The sequence below is a fragment of the Eurytemora carolleeae genome, unplaced genomic scaffold (assembly GCF_000591075.1).
Source record: "Eurytemora carolleeae unplaced genomic scaffold, Eaff_2.0 scaffold327, whole genome shotgun sequence".
NCBI lineage: Eukaryota > Metazoa > Arthropoda > Copepoda > Calanoida > Temoridae > Eurytemora > Eurytemora carolleeae.
The window spans coordinates 229,854-256,646 of NW_019396260.1; the positions used below are offsets into that span (position 1 = coordinate 229,854).

General features: G+C 32.4%; 1 protein-coding gene across 1 annotated transcript; it reads left to right on the forward strand.

Moving 5' to 3' along the window:
- The first annotated feature begins 6,808 nt into the window (after positions 1–6,808).
- LOC111699579 (low-density lipoprotein receptor-related protein 8) lies at positions 6,809–26,613 on the forward strand. Its single transcript, XM_023470284.1, has 25 exons — positions 6,809–6,838; positions 7,847–7,927; positions 8,424–8,463; positions 9,558–9,653; positions 12,948–13,072; positions 13,318–13,372; positions 13,908–13,953; positions 14,707–14,803; positions 15,761–15,865; positions 16,297–16,346; positions 16,446–16,508; positions 17,399–17,513; positions 18,308–18,384; positions 19,171–19,263; positions 19,924–20,017; positions 21,027–21,104; positions 22,038–22,129; positions 22,754–22,874; positions 23,654–23,697; positions 24,106–24,222; positions 24,964–25,161; positions 25,259–25,355; positions 25,876–25,972; positions 26,076–26,125; positions 26,542–26,613. Exons 2-25 carry the CDS (start codon positions 7,904–7,906, stop codon positions 26,566–26,568), a joined length of 2,001 nt encoding a protein of 666 aa, XP_023326052.1. The 5' UTR covers positions 6,809–6,838; positions 7,847–7,903; the 3' UTR covers positions 26,569–26,613.
- Positions 26,614–26,793: the final 180 nt, after the last annotated feature.

The following is a 26,793-nucleotide window of genomic DNA, read 5'->3' on the forward strand; positions in this document are numbered from 1 at the left end:
TACTGTTTAGTTGAAGAATGCAAGAATGTTTTAGATCTTGTACACTACTTGCATGTACTTACATATACAAATTGACTGTTTGTCTTAGATCTTGTACAATACCTTTATGTATATGTATTATGTACACTATACACATGTACTATTTGTTTAGTTGAACTGTACTAATGCATTATATTTTGTACAATACTTGTAGTTGTATGTACATGTACACAATACACATTTACTATTTGTTTAGTTGAACTGTACGAGAACTGTGATGAACAAGAGTGTATTAGAATTGAAGACGAAGTTTTAGAAAATAATGAAACCTCAATTCTTTTTACGGGTTTAAACTCAGACACGCTATATAAGGTATTCCGCACATAAACATTAAACTAAAATTCGTTTCATTTCTGTTAAAGTTTCTTAATATATTTTTAAATACAACAATTTTTGTTGCATGAGCTATTGATCAGATGAATATGTTTTTAATTCTTGAGATGCAACCAAAAAAATTAGATGACTACAGTTTCAAACCAATAATTTCAATTTGCCTGGTTTTAAAAGTGTAGGCCAAAGCTCACACATGTCAACCACTGTTTTACATTAACCTACAGTAAAGTTGAAAGGAAGATTAATTTTAAAATCCTGTTTTCTGGTTTTGCTGTACTTTCTTAAAACTATAATACAGAGTTACTCACAAAGGACGAGACTTAAGAGACGACAGTCACGTGGATTTAACGGTTCTGTCAATATTCCAAAAAGCTGTGACTTTCGATCCCAATTTGACCCATTAAACATAATTGTTTAGCCTTTTGTCTTGGATACTTTTTGTCGGCATATGCATTTTGAATGAAAAAGTATTGAAAAGACAAATCTGTAAGGTAAAAGATTGTTGAATTATAGACCAAAATATGTTTGATTTCAAATAGAAGAAACCGAATGCTGCGCACTCTGGTTAATCCGGAGTACAGTTTCATTTTCCTTCTATTCATGATTCCCTGCACCTTCAAACCTCTTTCCTTTCTATTCCAAATCATTAAATAAGGCAGAAGACTTAATTCAAATGTATGACTGTAATATTTGAAGAGTTTAAAGTCGTCTTTACCGTCTGTTCTATTGTGGGTAATCCTAGATATTGCAGGTTCAGGTGCTTGGGCTAGACCATGATAATAATACATTCTACTCATCACAGCTTGGTAATACATTTTTAATCCAATCTTTCATTTTATAATAATAACAAAACATTTAACTGTTGCTCTGAAAGTTGGCCATTTTAAATCAATTTAGATTTTGGCGGATTTTTATTTTTGAATTGGAACATTTCAAAAAAATCAAAAATCCAGCTATTTTCCAGGAATTTTTTTTATTTGATGTTCCATAAACCGTTTCACATATTTTCCAGGGGAGGTTTATGAACCGTCAAAATTGAAAATTTAAACAGAGCTGAAAACTTTAGAATGAACCAAATATCTACATTTATCTTAAAATGCGCCAATTTTTAAAAAATCCGCGGAAATTGGAATTATTAAAAATAGCGACTTTGAGACAGCGCAACAATTAGAAGCTAAAATTGTTAATGGGAAGGGGACGCGTAGCGCTCTATAATCCTAGGTAATTAAATATTTTGTTAACAGTGCCTGTGAGAACCAAATTAGATCTGCGTATGGAGGTCGTCTTTATAACAAGCTCAACCCTAGGCATAGAATTACAAGGTTAGAAATTGAAATTAAAATAAGTTGTTTTGAAACAACTTCAATTAAAATTTTTTATGCCTAGAATACAGAGATAACGTTATAATATGGTTTTACCAAGGTTGTATAGTAAGATTAGATACTCTGGATACGCTCGATCCAATTTACTAGAAATGTCGTCTTCACAGCAGTGGACATATGACGTAACTAATTATTGGCAGAAGCTGAAGTGACAACGTTGCTAGTGAGGGGGGGTAGAAGGATTTCCCACGTCCATTATTGTACATTGGAGCCCATTTGTAGTATCTAACCTTACTATACAGTATACAACCTTTTAACATGCGGTCTCCATGCAACTGTGGTATGGAAAGACGACTGTGAGATTCAAGTATTTTTTTGGAAAAGATCAATGAACATAAAGTATATCAATTATGCAAGATACATTGCTTAAATCTCATCTTCAGTTTCCACAAGTTTAGTCCCACTGTATACACAAGCTAGTTCATTAATGTGTTGCTGTTAATTATTATTTCAATTATATCAACAAGCACTGTAAAAACAGTCCATTTTTAAAAAATAAAAAAAAATAACTTTTTTACAGTGTATAATCAAAAAGTTTTTTAAAATTTCAATTAATAATTAACAATTAAATTTTGAAAATAAATATACAGTGATACCCAGAAACCTCTGGAATAGGAAGTGACTTTTAGACCCGATTTATGACTGTTAATAGTCCAATGAACATGAGGCACACGAATTTTGTAGAGTAAACAGACCCATTTTATTTAATAAGGGATTTAACAACTTCAATGTCGTCATCTTATCCTACAGTTTTCTGGTTATCACTGTACGTTAACCGAATTTTTTTAATAAGGGGAAAATCATTTGACTAGGAAAAAATTATTTATTTTTATTAAAAGATTTTTTATAGGCAGAGAATTTGGAAATCAAAGCTACGAGTTGTCAATAACATGTGAAGACGACAATGGGAATACAGGTAGACTACAGCCAATCTCACAGATATGAATACAAAGCAAGAGTGCATTAAATGTCGTCTTGAAATTTATTTAAGAATTTATGACAGCTGTATTGCTTCACCATTGGTCTGCACTACAAGGAAGCTGCTTCAAAGGGTTGAATACGATTCCTGAAAACATATTCAAATATCATGGAAGAACGTCATAAGTTTTTGGATAATTCTTAAGAAAATGTTTTTTTTTATTCAAGGTAAATTAATAGGCCTGAAATAAGAAGGACAGCAGTTGATATATTAAACTCGTTTTTACGCGGCATTTGATCTGAAATATGTTGATAAATCGACATTATAAAAACTCTAGCTATGTATTCATATACTTGGGATCCACTGTAGCTATACAGTGGTATCCATGAATATACAGGGTGTCCATGAATATACAGTGGTATCCATGAATATACAGGGTGTCCATGAAACATGTCAGTTTAAAATGTCTTCTTCCATAAATTGTTAAGTTGTTTAATACTAAAGAGAATATGAAAAAAAAATATTGTATGGCACATTATAGTACATTACATTTAAAAGCTGTGGAAAAAAAGGAAATTTAAAGCCTGAAACTGATGTGAGCAGGTCTACAGAGTATAGTAAAAAATGCATTTACAAGTAAAAAAGAACAAATAAAATGAGACTAATGAATCGTGGAAAGCTAGAGCTCTCTGGTGCACTCTCCGCCTTTCATTCGCCTCATACGACGAGTTAATCTTTTCCCTTCTGATTCTTCGTGACAACTAACTCCATTTCGGGTTTAGCCCAGGCATATCCTATTTTCTCCTTCCAAGCCGTGGTTCATGCCTATTGGCTTGAATTTAAAATAGAATTCTGGGGCAAAGGTGGCTTCGGTTTTCCACACGTTCAAAGCATGTTTTCTGAGGAGCCGACATTTTCTAACAGACAAATATTTCTACACGTTATACATGAAGCAACTCATCATCTGTCTGTCCGACCTATATCTCTATAAAAAGAGCTAATAAACTGCCCTGCTTGTAGGACGGACCACTTGCAATGTGAGTTTAGCTTCAGTTTCATATGAGGTCTGAAGAGTTTGCATCAATAGAACTATCCAATCTGAGCTTAGCATTAGAACTGAAGTAGGGTTGTTAATCGTTTTTGAAAACTATCGTCGAACGATCGTTTTTGGTTTCGTTTTTCAATCGTTTTCAAAAACGATTGTTTTGTTTTTGGGAAAAAACGATCATTTTTATAAACAACCCACTCGTTCTGAACTTTTAGAAAACAAATAACGATCGTTTTAAAACGATCGTTTTTTAAAAACAATTTGCGACCGTTTTTTATAGGATTGTTTTTAAAAAAGGATTGCTTTTGAAAAAACGATCGTTTTTTCAAAAATAAATTATTGACAATTGTGTTAACGATTGTTAGCGAAGGGTCGTCGTTTAACGATCGTTAACAAAGGGTTGTCGTTAACGATCATTAACAAAACGAGTAACTTTATTTAAACGGTCGTTTTTGGAAAAAACTATCGTTTTTGAAAAAAAAAATTACATGCAACTTTTTTGAATATCGTCTTACCTGAAGTTAAAAGTTGTGGGGGAGCTTAAACTTCTTAATATTTTCTTAAAAACTACTCAAAGATAAGTACAGATGCCCTTCAGGTCGGTTTCCTCTCTTAGTTAATGATCTTTAATGAAGGGTCGTCGTTAACGATCGTTAACGAAACGACGATTTTTTAAAAAACGACTGTTTTGAAAACGATCGTTTAGTTTTCGATTTTTCGTCGTCGTTTTCTTAACGAAACGATCGTTTTTCAAAAAAATGAAAACGGTAACATCCCTAAAGGGGTTACATCAATGGACCTATCCTTATTCCGAGCTATTGAGCTCATGCTGGTTACATGGTTAACGAATTAATCTGCAAAAAGTTAGTAATATCTATACAGTATAATATTGAAGAGGATTCACCAACTGTCATGTTAAATAGGACACCCATGTCCCTGTATTTGGCTAATAAGGCTGAATTATTTGGATATTTATTATTAGCTCACTGTAAGACTTATTTCAAGTGACCCATCATGCAAGGATAGCAATGCCCGATTCACAATAATCGGTTCCCTCAAAAGCTTTATCTGAACAATTGTGAATTAGACATCAATGTTTATAATTTTAAGAACTGACTATTTTCAATTGTGGTTCCTCTACAAAAGTGATTTATGCATTTTAACTTGCAGGAAAACACTGCCAGGTTTACCAGAATTGAATACTTTAAAACCCCTATGAAAACGACAATATCTTCCATATTATTAATCATGGTTAAATGTTACGAGGGTGCATGTGGTGAATCGGGAGTTACAATATTTGCATGCAGAAAGTCCTTTTAAGCGAAACATAATTAAAATATTTAGAAACTTTCGGGTCAAGAATGATTTTCTTAAATTCTATACATTGTTCATTTTTAGGTTTACGCCAAGGTCCAGCTAGATTAATGAAATTCCAGAACCTGACACCTTTCACAAAGTAGGCTAATTTTTTTAAATGAAAAAGCTGAAAAATGAAATTGAGACTTTGCCGCAATCTAATCTAATCAATAAGGTTGCAAAGATGTAGGAAAGATAAAATTGAGTGTCAAAAGTCATGTTAAAATAAAGTTGATTTCATTATAGTTTGAAATCTTGTATGTTTTTCAGCGCAACTTTTTTTCTTTACAGTTATAAATGGTAAGATTAAAAAATAAAAATTCTGATATATGCAACAAAACTAGTTGTAAATAAGAAAACTTTAGTGGTTTTACGAGGTCTCAAAGTCGTAAAAGTTATTCATCATAGAATCAATGACTTCCTAATTGATGAGTTTGCAATTTTCAAAAACAAAGATCTTACCGAAATCATGAGTTATTTTTAAAGCAAATTTCCAGTTTCTTGTTTCTATATTTCTTCTCAATATTGTTGCAATATGCCGCCATTTAAATTCTTTCTATTCATTTTTCATTAACAAATAATATTGATCCACACTTTTAAACTTTAAATATAGTTATAAGGCTCTCGGTTGATTCCTTAATATTGATCCACACTTTTAAACTTTAAATATAGTTATAAGGCTATCCGTGGATTCCCTTTCCTTTTAAACTAATGGTAATTTATTTGAGTTGCAGAATACACAACTAATCCTTTATTTGAACCAAAAGAAAACTACTTGCTTCAAATATATCCTAACTGCTATAAAAGGTTGCATAAGTCTAAGGGACTATGCCTGACAATTTAGATGAAGGTTATCTATCCAAATTGCTGTACTTGAAGGATATAGGAAGTTATGTTTTTGCAGCTTTAGTAATTATCACAAGTCTCATCATATTTTGCGAATCACTGTACCTTGCACTTAAACATCACTCAAGTTAGATGGAATTCTTGTATAAATTACCAAAACTAGACTTTTAAACATTTAAAGTTTAAGCTAAATGTTTAGATATACATGTAAAGGATGATTATAGATAAATGTTTAGATATACATGTGAAGGATAATTGTAGATAAATGTTTAGATATACATGTGAAGGATAATTATGACGGCCAAAGAGTACATTTGTATTTCTTACAGTATGCCAAATTTTTACAAATTCATGTGGCAGTATGGGACGGTTTTTAGGCCTGTTTGGGCCGATCTTATTTTGTATACTCAAACCGTCTCCATAACCACACTGTGGCGTCATTTACCGATTGTAACTATGTATTAATTTGGAGACAAAATTTCCCGAACATTGGAGCCCATCGAGAGTAAGCAACCTTACTTTACAACCTTGAATTAAAGTAAATTGAAATCTAACAATTTTCAATTATAATTCCTCTTGTTGAAAAGCATTTGTTGCATAACAGAATTGAGTCTTTGCAACAAACTCAAATCCATATATCCTTCAAACCTCATGGTGTATGATCTTTGATATTTCAAACTTAGATTATTTTTAATCCAACATAGTTTATGGTATGAAATATCTTAGGTCAATGATTTTGGGTTCAAAGAAATAGGGATTAGAAAATCAGAGTTTGACGCAAAGACTCAATTCCTTTGATTTTCTGCTGATATGTCTTGATATGGATTTAATTGCCTTATTTAATTTATAGGATGGGATTTAATTGCCTTATTTAATTTATAGGATGGGATTGCATCAAAGCCGGTGAATTTAAGGGTAAGCAAATAGTTGTAAGAAAACAAGAAAATAAGAAAAATGTTAAAAAAATATTTAATGTGATTCTTAAACCTGTATCTGAGTAACCACGGATATCATCTTGTACAATCTTGAAAAGAGATTTCTTTTTTTTATTTACTCTCTTCTATCTGTAGCATGAAACTGCTATTCACTTTTAAGGGGAAACAAAAAATTATTAATTTTTAGATTTAAAAAAAACATATTTACCCGGACATTGGTTTACACAGGGGGAATCAAGGAGAATTAAAAAGAAGGGATATACAACTGACGCGATTCACCCTACCATATGATTATACATGCTTTGCAGACGGTACTCCATTTGTATAAGAAATATTCAGAGCTGAAAACTTTAGAATGTGATATCCTTAATCTTGCTCTGATAATTAATCTGAAGATTAAAAATGAGAGGAGAACAAGCAATATTTAATCTCGAGATTAAGAAAAAGAGTGGATTAAGCAATAATCCCGATATCCACCATTCTAAAGTTTTCAGCTCAGGATAGGTATTGTATACGCGGTAATTATACATCAGAAAAATATTTCTTATACAAATGAAGTATCGTCTGCAAAACATGTATAATCATATTGTAGGGCAGGCCGCGTCAGTTGTATCTCACTTATATTCCATACTCCTTGGGAGGAATCTGCTGTTGTAAATCTTTTAATGTAGGAATGCATTGAGCGAACTACTTTAAGTGACCCCCCCCCCCCTCCATGCAAAGATAACCATTTGACCTGTTGACAACGGTACCCTTTAAAGATTTGTCTAAACAAGAAGAATAAGATATCAATGCTGATTATTTTCATTTGTGGTTTCTCTACAAAAGTGACTAGTGTATATAAGAGTTTTTGGAGTTAAATACTTATAAACCTAGAAAAACGACAATATCATCCTCACGCTTGATCAGATAAAGGTTTTAAGGGCATTGTTATTTTTGCATGCAGGGTCTCTTACATGTATTCTTACAGTCCTTTGATTCCTTTAAGGTTCCGAGTAAAAGTAGTCGAAGTATTCAACTAGACTGGAGTCCGCCGGAACAACCCATGGGTCTAATACAAAACTACAAGGTAGGGTACTTCGTCCTTATCTTTTTGATATTTTCAGAATTTTGTTGTATCTGCTAGCCAATCTTACATTTTTAAATATTGACAACTGCAAATTTTGTGGATTTTCCTGTTTACCTGTTTACCTGTAGACGGATGTCCATATAAAGTTTTTAAAAATCAAAATCATTTCAAAGCATGTCATGTGACTACAAAACAAGGGCTTCATCGGTCAAGCCATTTCGACGTATTGGACAAAAACCAAGAGAAAAGCTAAATCTATATGTACCATATAGCAACCCCCCCCCCAAAAAAAAAAAACCAAGAGAAAAGCTAAATCTATATGTACCATATAGCAACCCCCCCCCCAAAAAAAAAAAACCAAGAGAAAAGCTAAATCTATATGTACCATATAGCAACCACCCCCCCCCAAAAAAAAATGAATAAAATAAACGAAGATGTCTAGTACTACATCTTAGCCAGGCAGCATTTATGGAACTCATCCTAAATTTTTCTTCAGATTGTAATCAGATCTAAATGTGAAAACTTCAACAGAACAGGTTTCTATTTTCTTATTTTCAACAACAAAAACATTTTTTAAATATCATTAATAAAATAAGATTGGTGATATGTTTTAAACCAACTTGGGCAACTAATCTTTATCTTAAATTTTTTAACCAAGTTATCCAATAATAATCAGTCAAGGGGTTCATCCGAGCCGGGTCAACCTTTCCGGACCCAGTTTGTACTGTACATAGCTCTATGGACTGGACTAGCCGGTGCAACAAGGTTGACGCGATCAGACTTTATGCTTCATATAGGCTGAATTTACTTTTACTAAAGGGGCAGAGGTGCGTGCATGAGTTATAAATTAAGATCATACGATCAGACAAACATCCAAACAGAGATTAATACATTATATGTATACTAAGTTATTAAGCGTTGCCTGGAGTTTTTCTGATAAACGTCAACCCACTCAACTTACTGAAATGCTGAATCAAAATTTCAAACGGTCAAGAAGTTTATATAAGATCGGATATACAGACAACCATACACAAATAGAGATTACTACTTTATATCTATACTAGCTTGGGTACCCAGTTTTGTCGGAACTTTTGTTATTATAAAAAATCAGCACTCAACTACACTTTTTTAAACCATTTCCCTGGTTTAACCAAGTTCCCCCAGAAAAATCCTAGGAAAGTCAGTCAACATGCATAAATCCATACACGCAGAGATTACTACTTTATATTAATATTAACCCGGAAACCCAGCTTTGCTGGGAATTTTCCCTATAAAAGTCGACCCAGTCAATTTTTAAACCATTAAGGACATTTCCTGGGTTCTACCGATTTGTCCATGCACATTCAAAATTTTAGACAAATTAGACAAAGTGTTCCTGAATTATGACAAACAGACAAACAGAGATTACTACTTTATATATTTTTATACTAACTCGGAAACCCGGCTTTGTCTAGAATTTTCCATTTAAAAGTCGACCCACTCAACTTAGATTTTTTTTAACCGAGCTATAAGGACATTCCCGTGGTTCTCCCAATTTCCAATCAAAATTGGAGGCAAATAAGTTATGATCGGACATCCATCAAAACAGAAAAACAGAAACGATTGACTACGTCATTCATATTTGGTTTAGATTGCTCTGAGATGATTGTCAGTGAAGATAAATGTGATAATCATGAAGAAATCCTTATTGGAAACATTACTTCATTTGATGTACAAGTGGTCCCAGGTATTATTACTCGTTTTGCTTCGGTTTAAAAACTTTTAATTAAACTTCCAATATTTAAAAACTGTTTTTGAGGGTAAAATTAATTGTTGCAACGTTTTTATTCAAAGATAAGAAACGAACCTACAAATGAATGTTTAAACAGGTTCATTTTTGGTTTGGATTGCTCTTAGTGGCAAAATTTGGCAAAGTAGAAGAAAGTAAATGTTTAGAATAAATAACTTTGAAGTTAATTGAGTTTTTGCCTGATTTTCTAATCCCTATATCTTTGCAACCCAATGTTATGGACCTTTTATAACTCAAACTAGAAATTCTTTTAGACCATATTTGTAATCAAAAGCTTACGCAATCAGGTATCAAAGACATATGGATTAGAAAATTTGAGTTTATGGCAATCACTAATATCCTGTGTAAAACCTATCAGATTTTTTTGGAGCCTTTTAAAAATGTGAAACTCGCATAAACAAACCAACTTATTGTACAGGGTGTCCCAAAGAACATGGGAATTCAGTGACGAATTCGATATCGTATTTTTAAATAATACTTTGATTTAGTATAGTGATACCTACTGAGAAAGCTGTAATCGGTTAGAGTTTCATCTGCTATGTTTACATTTTGTTTGTTTATGTTTTGACTGCATACGGTTGTACTTAGTAAAACAAGCAAATTGCTGTATACTGTTATATTTGAAAGGATACCCCCAAAGGCGGGTAACAATACTCTAGTAGTCTTAAAGTCACACACCAATAATAGAACAAAGTAGTTGAACATCTATATTAAAAAGAAACAAAATGAAGGAATAAATAACTAAAGTCAAGAGACACAGATTTGGCACTCAGTGATGGGTTACTCCTATGGCCGGATACTCCTTGGCTGTATACTCCTTGGCTAGATACCTTCAACATGGTATCTCCTCAGGGCTGCGTATCTCCTCAGGCAACATATCTCCTCAGGCCAATTATCCCCTCAGGCAACATATCTCTTCTGGCACCATCTTTGTTCTGGTATCAAATCTCCTTCAGCATGTTGCTTTCCCACAGCTCCAATCCGTCCAAGCAGTTTCTACTCTTTTGGACTGACTGCTTCTTACCACTGTGGGGAGTTGGCGAATATCTTCATCCTCTCCTTGTGAGAGCTGGCGCACAACTGGCTTCTTCCTCAATCTCGTTCCCTCTCTGTGTTCTGAAACAGAGTAAACTTGTCCGTCTTCACTGTTCATCTTGCGGAGACATTATAGACACATCTTTACAGTCTTTTACCCTTTTCATAAAATAAACTCTAGCCGACATAATAATGTCATGGCTTTTGAAATAAGGTAGTACAATGCTAACTCATAACAAAGACGATATCCAATCGTCACTGAATTTCCATGTTTTTTGGGACACCCTGTACATCAACTGTTCCAGGTATTCATGGCGGGTATCGTACATACCCTCCATGAATACCTGGAGGGTTATATGTATGATACCCTCCAGTATGACATCATCATTTCATACAGGGTATCCCACGAAACATGAGAGACAAAGTAAAGGTCGTCGTTGATATTTTAAATAATTTGCGGAATTTATTTGTAAACCTTATCTTAAACCTAAAATTCTAGAGTCGATAATCACAAAATACATTTGAAAGTAGCTTGACGAAGTCACAGATAAATTCAAAGTTCAAAGACGACTTCCAATTTTTCTTGCTACTGTCATGTTTCGTGAGATACCCTGTATATTCGGCCTCTAGTGTCCACTTTACAGTAAATATTTAATCTAAATATTTTTCATCGTTAGGATAAAAGTTTATAACAAATCTTATCAAATTCACTTCAAAATTTGTTCTCTTAATTTCTTCATTTTTGCGTATGAAACTTTTGAAGTTTTGTTATAAAATATATAATCTACAATCCGGGAGGCTCGTGGCGGCAGGGGTTTCCCTCCCTCGCTTGTCAAACATTGCCAAAGACATTTAATCTGGATTGACAATTTTCATAATAATCGCCAATTGCCAAACACTGGTTTTCCTTATTGGCTGAGTTAGATATAAAGGGTGCATGACAAAACATGACAGTTGAGACTGAGAAACGACTTTTAGTTTTGAAATAAATTGCGGCATTCGCTCGTCGTCCTAATTTTACAAGTAAATTTCTTGAAAAAATAATAACCTCTAGTAATGGCCTTGAGACTAAATTCCAACTATTTTGTTTATTTAATACCATGAAATCTGAATGTATAAAACATTAGGTTGCAGTTTCTAATTTTGATATTCGTTTGCAAATCCTTGTTATTAAACAGGACACAAAACACAGGATACAGGATACAGGATACAGGATACAGGATACAGGATTCAGGATTCAGGATACAGTATACATTAAACATTATACAGGATACAGGATACAGGATACAAGATACATCATACAAGATACAAGATACAAGATACAAGATACAAGATACAAGATACAAGATACAAGAACTAGACATAGTTTTAAAGATATAAGAGAGCAGTCGTTGAGAACTAGACATAGTTTTAAAGATATTAAGAGAGGCGTATTCAGGTTTTTTTCCCCAGGAAGGGCTTACAATTCTTCGTCTTTTTAGGGGGGAGGGGAGGCCAAAACTCCCCGAAAAGAATATTTTTCACTATAAGTCCGAAAAATGAAGATCTTCGAAATATATCTCCTGGTCTTCACTTTTGTATTTTGACAGATTTAAGAGTGGTTGAGAACTAGACATAGTTTTAAAGATATTAAGGTTTTTTTTTCCAAGTAAGGGCTTACATTTCTTTTTGGGAGGGGGAAGGCCGACCCCCCCCCCTCCTCCCCAAAAAAAAGGCATATATTTCACTGATCCAGGAGGGGGATGAACCCCAATAGCCCCCCCCCCTGAATACGCCTCTGTATTAATAGTATTTACATATAAACTACATAGAAACGTACAAATTTTTTATATTTTAAATCGTGAAAATTTCGAAGTTCTATCTGAAGACGACATTTTACATGGGTCTCTAGTCTTTTTTTCTAGTCTTTACTTTCCAAACGAAATATTTTCATGAAATTATTTCCAAACCAAATAAAACCTTATGGCCCAACCTGTCGTCGTTGCCTTAGTCTGTTCCACTTTAGTATTTATTCACTTTGGCAGGATACAGGGTACAGGGTACAGGATACAGGATACAGGATACAGGATACAGGACACAGGATACAGGATACAGGATACAGGATACAGGATACAAGATACAGGATACAGGATACAGGATACAGGATACAGGATACAGGATACAGGATACAGGATACAGGATACATGTATTGTTTAGGTACCAGATATGAGTTGAGTGTGTCTGCTTTAACTAGATCTGAAATGTTTGGTTCACCAAGTCCTCCGATTACTGTGGATTCAGTTGCAACTCAACCCCACATCCCACAAATACTTCGTATAAAGGTTTTAAATATTTTTTGTCGTAAAATAAATTTTATTGATTATTTTTATTTCCAATCCTTAAATTTTACTCCAAACCCGGGAATTTTACTTCAAACCCTGGGTTTGACGTGGTCAGACTTTAGTTTGAATTTACTTTTACTAAAGGGTTAGAGGTGCGAGGACATGTCAGGTTCTTGTTGAGCCCATAAAAAGCAGCTGTAATATCTGAAAACTATCAAAATCCCTTTAACGCATGTTTTGTTTAGGAAACGGTGCAGGGAGGAGCCATGGTAGAGATTGCATACCCTTGTCCTCATACAGGTACACCTTATTATATATCTATAATATATATATATAAAGTAGTAATCTCTGTTTCCTTGTTTGTATGTCCGATCATTACTCGTGAACCCCTGGACCGATTTGCCTTAAATTTTGATTTGGAAACTCGGTAGAACCGCGGGCATGTGCTTAGCTTGGTTTAAAAATTCTTAATTAAGTGGGTTGACTTAAGCTAAGAAAGTTTGGTTTGCAGGAAAAGCTGGGTTAGTATTTTATAACTATTGAAGAAACTGCCGATAGTATTTTGAGTATCCGTATCAACGATTTTCTTTTTGTTTGGGATTTTTTTCGTTCATACAATTAATAGAATAGAATATAATAGAATATAATAGAATATAATAGAATACAATAGAATATAATAGAATAATAGAATATAATAGAATTATAATAGAATAATAGAATATAATAGAATTCCGCCCGGTATATGTTTAGACTAAAAACATTTTTTTTAGCAAACTTAAAAAGATTGAATTATTTAAAACTAAGCGTAATGGTGGGTTAAATTGTTTTCTTTTAGGATTCACGTCATTTAAAACGGTTTGGACTTGTCCTAACTGTACCAGGTAAACGTTTTTAGATTGAATTTTAGTATTTTTTTCATTTTCTTCATTACGGCAACATAAAATACAACAACTCAACTTATAATTTTATAATCCGTTTAGCTTTGCAACCAGATGTCGTAGACTTTTAATATTTCAAACTATGATCAATTATAGTTGTAGTTTGAAATATCAAATCTTACAATTATCAGGCTACCAACTCTATACAGGATTAGCGAATTTATTAATCAATTCCACCCATACATGAAAAACTCCGAATGCAACGTTATCTATTAATAAATGGCAATTAGGTATTTTTGACCAGTAAAAACTCTGTAAATTTACCTATATTTGTTGATATGATAATTATAATACAAAAATTAGAAAGTCTGATGGCGGCAAAAAAACCTATACCATCGCTGAAGTGCAACCCAAGGACCATCTTGAACTATATGACTAATATGATAAAAATTAATAACTAATTCTTTGTTACACTGTTAATTTTAAAATTTAGTAAAACTTAAAATTTTTGAATAGCAGAATTTCATAAAAAATATTCAAATTTTTTTACTAACCTATTGAATTTTCCTCTATTTTACATATCAATATTTTAAAATATTTCATTCCATAAAATTGTTGTAATTTCACTATGAAAGAAAATATTATTGATCGTTATTTACAAAAAATTTTATTCGTGAACAGATTTTGGTAATTTATTCATGATTGAAATTTACAGTGTATGTTAGTTGTAACCTAGGAATAATTTTTCCTTCTTAGGGATGAGAAAAGACATTTAAAATATGTTAAAGGCAGCCCTTTACAGTCTGGTAAATATATAGAAGTAAGCCAGCTCAGGCCAGGGCTAGAATATCAGGTAGGACAATTTTAAATATACTATAGACATCGTATTCTTAACTTAAACTTACTGATAATGGAACGCTGCAGATATTTACTTTTTTAATTGAATGATTATATGGAGCTCTTTAAAACTGACCCCGCTATGGCTATTTATTTATTTTTACAATTTTTGAGATTTAGTTATAATAGTGACCCATTGAAAAATTGTCATGACGACATTTATAAATTCTTTGGATGTCTCAAAAGTTCTGGCTTAAACTGTATGTAAATTCAGTGAGCTTTGCACCCCTCCATCAAGTTTCTATCTTGATTATAAAGAGATTGAGAACGTATTTTCAAGTGACACATCTTAATTCACAACGGTACCCTTTAAACTAGGGTTTCCAATCAGAATTCCTTTGCGCAGAATTGCGCGCAATGGTTGCTTCTGTTTTTCATTGCTTGCAATTGCGCTATAATTGCGAACAAAGAAGCAAATAAATATTCGCGGAATTGCGCAGAATCGAGCCCTGAGTGTCACTTGTTTCAACAGTTTTCAAATTTTAAAGTTTCTTGTGGGTAAGCTATTTAAAAGTTATTTAAATTCTCTAGTTCCTTTCTTCTTAGTATATTCTAAAGTATTAAATATACGCTGTTCAGATGAAACCTTAAGAACCATTGAAAAACATTTTTTCCGTAAAAATTAGACCAGAACTAAAAATTGCGAATTTTCTTTTTACAATTTTGCAAATTTTCTGTGATTCTGTGATTCAATCTTTATAAAATTTTAGATTTCGAAAGAAACAATTTATTTACACATTTTGATTTTGAGAGTAAAAAAAGGTTCGCGGATTTTTTTGGGCCATTGAAGTACCAAAAAAAAATACAAATTTTCAAAAAATATTGACAAAACTCCATTCAGGAGAGTTGCCACAAAAAAGGTACAATTTTGCATCATGCGCCACAAATCACATTCACTCTGTATTTTTTTTAGGTGCAGGTTGAGGCCTCTGTAGAAAATTGCAATCCTAAATTAGAACAGAAAGAGGAAGAAGATGAAGAAGCAGATGATGAAGAAGCAAATGGAAATAAAGAACAGGTGCGTGGCAAATCTAATTTTAAAGGGGCTGTAAGCATAATTTCAAGCAACCCTCCATGCAAAGATAGCAATTTATCCGGTTTACAACGGTGCCCAATTGATCAAGTACGGTGGTAGGGAATTATATCAATATAATAAAGACGACATTGTATCAACTGACCTACATTTAAACCCATTCTTATTTTCACATTTTCCGACTCAAATATTTGATTATTTTTCAAACTGCGATAAGAAACCCAAAAATAACATTTTGTGAGAAATATCTAAGTTAACAAAAGCATTTAAAAAAACGAATATCTTGAACTTGTTAAAAAATGTTGTTCATAATTTGAAGAAAATGTAGTCTGTGCATGGAGGGTCACTTTAAATTACGCTTACAGTCCATTAAATTATAAGAAATTTCCCAATTTATGTTTAAATCTTTTTTTTAGGACAATAACAATATTCTGAGTTCTGCTTTGGAAATCTGTAGATCTTTAAGGAATCTTTAGCATTATAATTTTTTTTAGTTTTATTTTTTTTAGATAAATAAATTTTTTGAAATCATTTTTGAGAAATGATGAAAAATCGCTATTGATAGTGGTGTGGTAAATTTCTCGATGGAATGTCAATATCGCTGTAATGATGGGTCTTGTATTAACAGGTATAAAATATTTTCATCCTTCAACTTTGGTCATTCATTGTTGATAATTTATCATTCATCATTTATCATTCATCATTCATCTTTCATCATTGATCATTCATCATTCATCATTCATCATTCATCATTCATCATTTATCATTCATCTTTCATCATTGATCATTGATCATTGATCATTCATCTTTCATCATTCATCATTCATCATTTATTATTCATCATTTATCATTCATCATTTATCATTCATCATTCATCATTCATCATTTATCATTCATCATTCATCTTTCATCATTGATCATTCATCTTGATCATTCATCTTTCATCATTGATCATTCATCATTGATCATTCATCATTCATCTTTCATCATTCATCATTCATCATTCATCATTCATCATTCATCATTCATAATTCATAATTCATTATTCATTATTCATCATTCATTATTCATTATTCATCATTCATCATTCATCATTCATCATTCATCATTCATCGTTCATCATTCATCATTCATCATTCATCATTCGTCGTTCATCATTCATCATTCATCATTCATCATTCATCATCAAATATATATGTACAGGAGTACAGATGTACACTGTAACTTTACATATTTATGTACAGGAATATAGATATACATTGTAACTTTACATATATATGTACATGAGTAGTAAAGATGTACAGTATAAATTCACATATATATGTACACTGTACAGGAATAAAGATGTACGGTGTAACTTCACATATATATATATATATATGTATAGGAGTACAGATGTATGGTGTAACTTTACATATATATATATATATGTAAAGGAGTACAGATGTACGGTGTAACTTTAAATATATATGTACATAAGTACAGATGTACGGTGTAACTTTAAATATATATGTACAGGAGTACAGATGTACGGTGTAACTGGATACCTGAGTGTTCCGATGGTTCTGATGAGTGGAACTGTACTTGTACAGGGTTCTCCTGTGATAATGGTTACTGTATAAAAGAACATCAGGTTAATACAGGGTGTCCCACATCATATTAGATCGTTTATAGCTCTAAACTGAGATGTTAGGCTTCCGCACGCTGTCTCTGTATGCGGAGAACAAGTCACTGGGAAACATGGAATTAAGCTAAACTCTTTTCCCAGAGTGTACGAAACAGGCTAAGGATATTCTCTGTATAGTGCCCTAAGGAAGAGATTAATCAGAAAAAAACATTTAAAAATGTGTATCAGGTTAAACTAAAAATTGTATTGCAGGTTTTCCGAGTATTAGGTGGGCATTTTGGTGTGTTAAAGCTTGGAGATAATCTAATATGATATGGGACGCTCAATAGAAAAATTCTATTTTAAATTAATATATTTTTATTTGCGTAAAAGTTATTTGTTCTTGCATTATAAAAACTTCTGATAAATGAGCATAAAACATAAGTTTCAGTAACTTTATAGCTTGTTTAAGTTCCTTTTTGCCTATATTTTCATTCTGGATGACAACTCACAATTTGTTATAGTGTAAGATAGACAAATGTTGTTAGACTTGTTTATTGTGAACATTGGCTTTTCTTGACCCCAGGGAAGGTTTATGGACGATCAAATAAGAAAAAAAGATTTTCCTGGAAAAAATGTCTTAATTTATTATTTTTGAAAATGCATCAATTTATACAGAAAAATCTGCGAAATATGATTTAAAAAGAAAAGTGAAAGCATGAAGAGCACCGATTAATAGCAAAAATAGTAATTAGAAAAGAGGGTGCGAAGCGCACTTGAAGCCTAGAATTGTATAAATCAGAGCTAAAATATATGTTTAGAGATGTGATGGCCGAGTAAACTGTAACGATGTGAGCGATGAAGCTGGATGCCCTGGATGTCGTCACAATCAGTTCAGGTGGAGATATGTCGTCATTAAACATCCCGTTGATGTAGATCTAACTAAGTAGGGATGAATTTTAGGGGACGTAATGTTGTGGTAGTCTAAATGTATCCTGTTGTGGATCGTAAATTTCTCTAAAATGGAAGGTTACTTGAAAAAAGGTCTACAAAACTTGAATCCACAAGGAAAAGTGTCATAATGTCCTAACTCAAAAAGATATCTGATACTACTGGGATACCCAAAAAATATGGGACTTTATAATGGCAAAATTTCTCTTTATTTCTGACAATATGGAGGTTAATTTTGGTTTTCAGTCATTAATAAATTAATTAAATCATTAAATATTTGGGAAGGAAAGCAAAAGGTTTAAAGCTGTGAGAACGCTTAGTGTTCAAGTAAAGACTAAAGAAGTTTCAGAGAGCCGTCTCTGAAGTCTCATGCTTTTTGGGTAACCCTGTATAGATGATATAAATGCTAAGGTGTGGGAGCCATTTATATAAATGTTAAGGTGCGGGAGTGGGAACTGATGTATAATTGAAAGAAATGAAGGTGTGGGAATTGTTGTTTAATTTATATACATATCAAGATGCGGGAGCGGGAATTGTTGTATAGTTGATGTAAATGTTAGGGTGCGGGAGTGGGAATTATGGTATGATTGATATAAATGTTAAGGTGTGGGAGCGGGAATTGTTGTATAATTGATATAAATGTTAAGGTGCGGGAGTGGGAATTGTTGTATAATTGATATAAATGTTAAGGTGCGGGAGCGGGAATTGTTGTATAATTGATATAAATGTTAAGGTGCGGGAGCGGGAATTGTATCCCGCAAAAGAAAGCCTGTGACCGGAAAATTGATTGCTTGGATGGCTCAGACGAACATAACTGTCCCTATAGGTGATATTTGGTGTAAAGAAACTGTTCACAATGTTGATATTTGGTTTAAAGAAACAGTTCACAATTTCGATATTTAAGACATGTCCCACAGCCTTTTGATCCTAGGCCAATAAAATCGATTGAGTGTATTTTAGGGTCATCATTAAAAAAATTACCATTTAACAATGTTATTCAATACATATTTAAGGTGTAAATTATCCTTGAATTTAGAGCCCATTTTAACCCATTTTATAAAGATTTTTCGAATTAGCTGGCTGTACATATATTCTAAAAAATCAAAATATTCAATCCGTTACAGTTTTTTTGGATAGATTTTGAATTAAAGATAAAAATTTTCTTATGCAGACAGGATGTATTTTGTATTATGTGATGTACGCACTGCACAGTCTTTGCTGTTTTAAGGAACTGTGTTTTATCTGTTGTGCGCACTGCGCAGTCTTTTTAAATCTAAGTCTAAGAAAAAAAATTATATTTTTTTTTCTGTCAAAAAATAAATAGAAAGTTATTACTTTTTACTTGGAACGACGAAATGATCCTGAAATGAAGGCAAGAACCGCACTGAAACATGTAAAAATAGTAAAATAAGAGTTACTATAAATTACTTTGACAATTCCTTTGATAAATATATATAGGACGAAAACGATATTTTTTAATGTTTAGAAAACATATTTGTTTCCCAAACCGGTTCAAGTGCTATAATGGAGAATGTATAAACATGGAGAAACGATGCAACGGAGTTCCAGACTGCCAGGAGGTTGGAACAATATAGGGTGTCTCGCGAAACATGACAGTTGATAGACGACTTGATGATTGTCTTTGGTATTTGAAATAATTTTGAGAATTCTGTCGTCAACCTAATTTAGCATAATCAGAAAACTCCCTCATTTCCCAGTTGTGATAATTCTTGATATCACCTGTAATATTGAAAGCGTTTAAAAATAAGACCATCAATTTGGAAATGCCTATTACTGTTTCATGGATCATTTATGTAATAGTAGACTGACAATTGGAGAATGATTGCTGAAAATTATTTTAAAAGTAAAAGACGACCTCTAAGCCATGCCTCAACTGTCATGTTCGTGGGACACCCTGTATCTTTCGATTTATTTCAGGGAGTCATATAAATCATGGGAATGATAAAAAGGCTTGTTTTTGGAGCAGTTTTAATTGAATCCCGCCTAATATGTGATCTAAACTTATTTATGGAGGTCCATGTTAAAACTAACGCTTAATAAAGGAGTGCCATTTTTCTTGGGTTTATCGTTAAATCTCTCTTGGGGGTTTTAGTGTCCAGTGCTTCTAATTTTTATAAGAATGATATATTGTTTTATTAATACAATACTATTAAGTATTCCAGTAAAAAACAAATGCCATCGGAGTATCTAAGTTTTTTCCTAATGTGTTCTTTGCAGTTTTTCGTTCATATTTTCAAAATTGACAAAGATATTATGAGGTTTGTTTTTTCAATTTTTTATGGGAGACGAAATTATTTTGAATATTAGAAGGACAGGAACTATGACGTCATAATCATAATTGAAAAATAAATTGATAAAGTCACTTAGAATCAACAATTTTCTTGCATCAGAAACAATCCCGACATAAAAAAAAGTTTTACCAAAATTTTAAGTAAAAATTCAAGATAGTATTTTTTATGACTTTACAAAAATATTTCAACTTGCTGATAATTTGTTTACATATTTCAAGTTCTATAGCAATTTTTAAAAAAAATGAGAAACAAAAATTATTTAAAATTTTGATGTTAGGGTGAGGATGAGCAGAATTGTGAGTTTAAATGTCATCTGAACGAGTTTACCTGTAAAGACGGAGGATGTATTCCACAGGTAGGGTTGGGCATCATTTTTTTTGTAAACTACAGGTAGAGATGAGCATCTTTTTCTTTACTTTTGTACATCACAGGTAGATATGGACATCTTTTTTTATTTATTTTTGAAAAGCACAGGTAAGGTTGGACATCTTTTTCTTCATTTTTGTACATCACAGGTAGAGATGGGCATATTTTTCTTCATTTTTGTATATCACAGATAGAGATGGGCATCTTTTTCTTCTTTTTTGTACATCAAAGGTAGAGATGGGCATATTTTTCTTCATTTTTGTGTATCACAGGTAGAGATGGGCATCTTTTCTTCACTTTTGTACATCACAATTAGAGATGAACATCTTTTCCTTCATTTTTGTATATCACAGGTAGAGATGGGGATCTTTTTCTTCATTTTTGTACATCACAGCTAGAGATGGACATATTTTCCTTAATTTTTGTACATCACAGGTAGAGATGGGCATATTTTTCTTAATTTTAGTTTACCAAAGCAGAGATGGACATCTCTTTATTTTTATTTACCAAAGGTAGGGTTGGACATCAGTTTTTCCTTTTTGAACATCACAGGTAGAGATGGGCATCTTTTTAGTCATAAGTGATCTGCCATTTAGTGAGAGGCATGCCCAATTCCTAATGGTAACCATAAAATTTTTATCTGATCAAAAATGTGGAAGATATCATCCTGTTTTCTTGTTTAAAAATTGTTGAATTTCCTCCATTGTTTCGGGAACAGATATGCGCGATTCACTTTACGAAGAAACCACTATTGAAAATAACCTTTTTTTAAGAGAATTTTATGAGAAATAGTTCTTTAAAATTTTTAGAGTTTTTAAACATCAGCAAGCTTCACAAGAACCTGAGAAGCATATTAAAAAGTTTTTAAAGCATACGTAATACTATATAGAGTGGAATTGATAAATATTGCGACTATTTTTAGTCGTCTTTGTGTGACGGAGTGCCAGATTGCTTGGATGGATCAGACGAGATGAAACACTGCCATTGTTTCAAAATACAGGAGTTTGCTTGCAGGTAGGAGCTGGAGTCCATCAGTTTTTCCTCCACCAATTTAACCGCCTTGCACTGGAGCGAACAAAGTAAATGTCGTCTTCATTTTGTTGATTTTAAAGAAAGTAAATAATATAATTTAATAGGCTCAACAAAATTTTTGCTAGGGGGGGGGGCAAATATTATTTTGTAATGGTCTGTGGGGGGATTTGCATAAGTGATATAGTATTTGAACTTTTTTGTATTTTTCTAATGGTTTAAGTTTGCCATTTTGGGATGTAATAGAATTTGAAGGTTTCGCATAGAATTCTGCGAAAAGTAATATTTTTCAGAAATAAAACGTTTAATTGATTTATTTTTCTATATCTATATATACCAAAAAATATTTTTGCTCACTACATTTGATTATATTAAACCTTACACATGTACCCTGAAAAGAAGATATTAGAATTAAAATTTATTGTTTTTCTAGGTGTATTTTGGACTCACCCTATATATCTTTATATATAAGCAGTTACAGATTTTTATGGGTTTTAAAATACACCATATCAGTTAATAAAGAGTTAAACTGATGCTTAACAACAAAAATTAAGAACTTACTTTTTCAACTGATTTTAAGGATTTAAAAAAAAAAACATTTTTGTTTAGGAATGGTGAGTGTGTGGACAGACAGAAGGTTTGTGATGGCATAGTGGATTGTGAGGATAATTCAGATGAACAAAATTGTGATTTTTCATCTCACAAGCACAGGCATTCACTCCACAACCAGGTATATTGGATTGTGAGGATAATTCAGATGAACAAAATTGTGATTTTTCATCTCACAAGCACAGGCATTCACTCCACAACCAGGTATATTGGATTGTGAGGATAATTCAGATGAACAAAATTGTGATTTTTCATCTCTCCAGGACAGACATTCACTCCACAACCAGGTATATTGGATTGCGAGGATAATTCAGATGAACAAAATTGTGATTTTTCATCTCACAGGCATTCACTTCAAAACCAGGTATATTGGATTTTTTGATTTTTTTAACCAATAAACATAAACCGATCAAGCTCAACATCTTTAAGGCAACTCACATAACCCAAGGAACATTGCCGACCTTCCTTAACGCAAAACACTTTAATATTTCTACCACTGCAATCTAGACAAAAAGAAATGATTAAATTTATGCTACATCAATGACACAACTTTGAGACCTTGTAGCGCGCACCAGTATGAGAAGTGCAAATCTATCTGGCTTTATAATAGAAGTTCAACCCATTTTTATCCTCTCATACTCTCTACAGTAAGATAAGATATGATTGAAAATATTAAGATTTAAATCTAGCGTGCAATATACTTAAGTTTCACGCAATGCCTAACCTAATCTTACAAAAAAATTTGTTTGAGAAAAATTAAAATCCTTTTATTAGAAGCTATTAAAATCTGATTAAGTGTTCAACAGTATTTTGTTTTAGTATCACCATTGACAGCAAGTTGGCCAGTCCTATAGTTATAAGCAGTCATAACCGGTATTTTTCATAGCTTTTTTCTTTTAGGAATTGAAGAGAAACACTTCTAGTATAGAATCTAATAACGATAGGTAAGCAATAGGCTTGTTAGCAACACAGATTAGTCTTAATATTTTCGAAGCAAAAACCTTTTGTCAAATGTAAGTTTTAAAAAAATATCAACACAAAGTTGAATTTTAACATTTAAATCAAGAAAAAATATGGTTTTGTTTTCTGAAGAAAAGATGTACTTTAACCACTGAATACTGACATTTAAAAAAAAATTTACTTTTAAAATATTTAAAAATATTAAGTTAAATTTCCGTTCAAACAATTCCTGTATCGGACACAGACACTTTAAGATTATGGCTAGAATTCGAGCAATGCCCGATTCACACTGGTTACTGATCAACGATGTGCAAGATATTGTCGTACTTGATCAAACTCAAGCTTATAAGGGTATCATTGTCATTTTTTAAATGTTAAAATAAAATTTGCAGGAATATAACCGGTTTAGAGTATAGATTAGAAGAAGATGGCGGCTATCCAGACTATCAATCTATCATCTCAGATCAAACCAAACCTTCCAGTATTGGACCTGCGCAGAACCTCCTTTGGTAATGGGACTGATTAAACCCGTCTCAAACAAAAAACTTTAAATTTTTAATTTTCTAATCTACATCTATATACAAATTAGCTTGGGTGTGTGTCTGTTTGTTTGTATCCAATAAACGTCAAAACGGCTGAATTGATCAGGCCCAAATTTGTTGAGGGACCTCGCGTGACCCCAGAGAACGTTTATGGATGATCGAATTTTCAAAACTTTGCCTCAATCAAAATTTGATTTTTTGAAAATTTAAAAAATCCACGAATTTTTTTATAAAATCCGCGAAATTCTTTGTTTTTTTGTTTGTTTTACAATGTACACAAAGAGAACATGTTCACAATTGAAATAGAGGCTCAGCACGAAGTGCCCTAAAAGCAAAATTCAGTTATATATTCCTAAAAACTATTTTATCTAATTATTAAGTATGCAAAAGTAGTCTAAAGAAATGATTACTTACATCACTAGAATCTCCCTAAAAGGGCGGATTCGTTTGTTGTGCCATGTCGTTTAACAGTCTTTACAGTGTAATACTCTAATTTTATAATTCTTTAATCTTCGCAATCAAATCCCGTAGACATGAGACATCTCAAAAAATTAATAATGCTTTTGATCAGGTTGCAATGATATAGAATTTAAAAAAAATAAAATAAGAAATCTGATATTTTAAAAACATTCTCAAAAACGCAATTCAATTTTAAGACATAAAACCTACTTTACAAGTTTACTGACTACTCCAGTTTCTAAATTTTAGGGAACCTTCTCATCAACCAGAAAATGTGGAAGCATCAGAACCAACCAAAAATCCATCTTTAACACCTGAATATAGGACATCTTTGAAACCTAAATCAAAACCGTCTGTATCACCATCTGAGCCAAGATCTACGAAATCATGGGAAAATATTGAAGAAAATAGAAAAATAAAGATGGATTCAACTTCTCATTATCTCAGGTCATATTTCAGTAATGGAATGAAGTCTTTGCCACAAACTCCAATTGGAGACGCGGCTCAAATTCTTATAATTCGGCCTCAGATCATTGTATTACAGGGAGGTAAGTGTAAAGGTGTACCCGGATACACTGACAGTAAGGGAGGGGGAGGATGTCGTCTTCCAATGTAGGGATGAAGGACTCTCCAGGGCTGAGGTAATAAAAATAAAAATATAAAACATCCATGTGTTCTGTTTTTGAGTTGTGCTTTTGTTATGCACTGAAAATTAAATTAAAGATGGGATGTTTTAGCTTTTTAAATAATATGATTTATTAGTTTTTTAATCTCTCAATAATGGTCCTGATGACTAGAATGTCCAATTTATCCGGTCAAAACTGGTTTAATATTTGATAATAAATTTGGCGGATTTTTTTACATCATTAGACCGACGAATTAGAACAATATAAAGTGTTAAATATCAAGGCTTTGTGACTTCGTTACAACATTAGTTTAGGTTATACACCCAAAGTATGATTTCAACTTTATTTGATTTAAATTTATGAATAAATCTTCCACTCTCCACTAAACCCTACTATATCTACGGTCACTGAAAGCTTAGCGGGTGCTCCAGAAAGAAGAGTTATGTTTAAAAACTATCTTCTAAATATCAAGTAACAAACATCTCTAAAAATGGTTTGAGCTTTATCCCCGTTTAAGATCTGTATTTTCCTCCAGGTATCCTGGAGTAGGCCTGGGAACCTAAACCTAGCTCCGGGTAGTACTCAAACTAGGGGCAGGTTAGAGATACCAGCTGTACAAAGGAACCAAGCAGGTCATCATCTTAATAAAATAATAATAATAATAATAATAATAATAATAATAATAATAATAATAATAATAATAATAATAATAATGATAATAATAAATTGTTAAAGGATTGTATGTTTGCACAGCTTTTGGAAAAAATCATTTAGAAGGAGGACAGGTATTTAGTTAATTAATTTATTATTCAATTCAGTGTACAGTGTACACATCACTGTACACTTGTACACATCACTGTACATTTTATCCATCATTGTACAGTTTATACATCACTGTACAGTGTGCACATCACTGTACAGCACACACATTACTGTACAGTGTACACATCACTTTATATTGTATACATCACTGTACAGTGTACAAATAACTGTACAGAGTACATATCACTGAAGTTAACAGTGTTTTAGTTTATTAAGGGGTAAACATTTGTTGTTAAATCGTTGATGTAAAACGCTTTATATGGAGCGTTACTTAAAAAAAATTACAATCCGATTTTCCTTTTTATGTATATTTGAGAGTCCAAAAAGTTTTCTGAATAATCGATTAAGGTTTATAAATTATATGTAAAATATATTTCAGGTGTTTGCTTCTCTGATTGTCAATTAGAAAACATCTACTAAAACAAGAATATTCTCATCAAAATCGACAAAAGTTTTAGTTTTCATCTACACTGTATTTCCCAAGCAACTGTGAAAACTTCTTCAAAATAATTTCTGATTGCAAAAGTGATTTGCCGTAACTATATGTGTAACTTGTACACTTCAAGTGCTATGATTTATCGCCGTTAGCCTCTATCCCCTCTTTTATTTAGCGCTAACACTCCCTTTAAAT

Coding starts and splice junctions, on each gene's coding strand:
- LOC111699579 (XM_023470284.1), top strand. CDS start 7,904: ATGGGTCTAATACAAAACTACAAG. Junction 13,954..14,706: donor ACTTGTCCTAACTGTACCAG/GTAAACGTTTTT, acceptor TTTCCTTCTTAG/GGATGAGAAAAGACATTTAA. Junction 25,162..25,258: donor TCAACTTCTCATTATCTCAG/GTCATATTTCAG, acceptor ATTGTATTACAG/GGAGGTAAGTGTAAAGGTGT.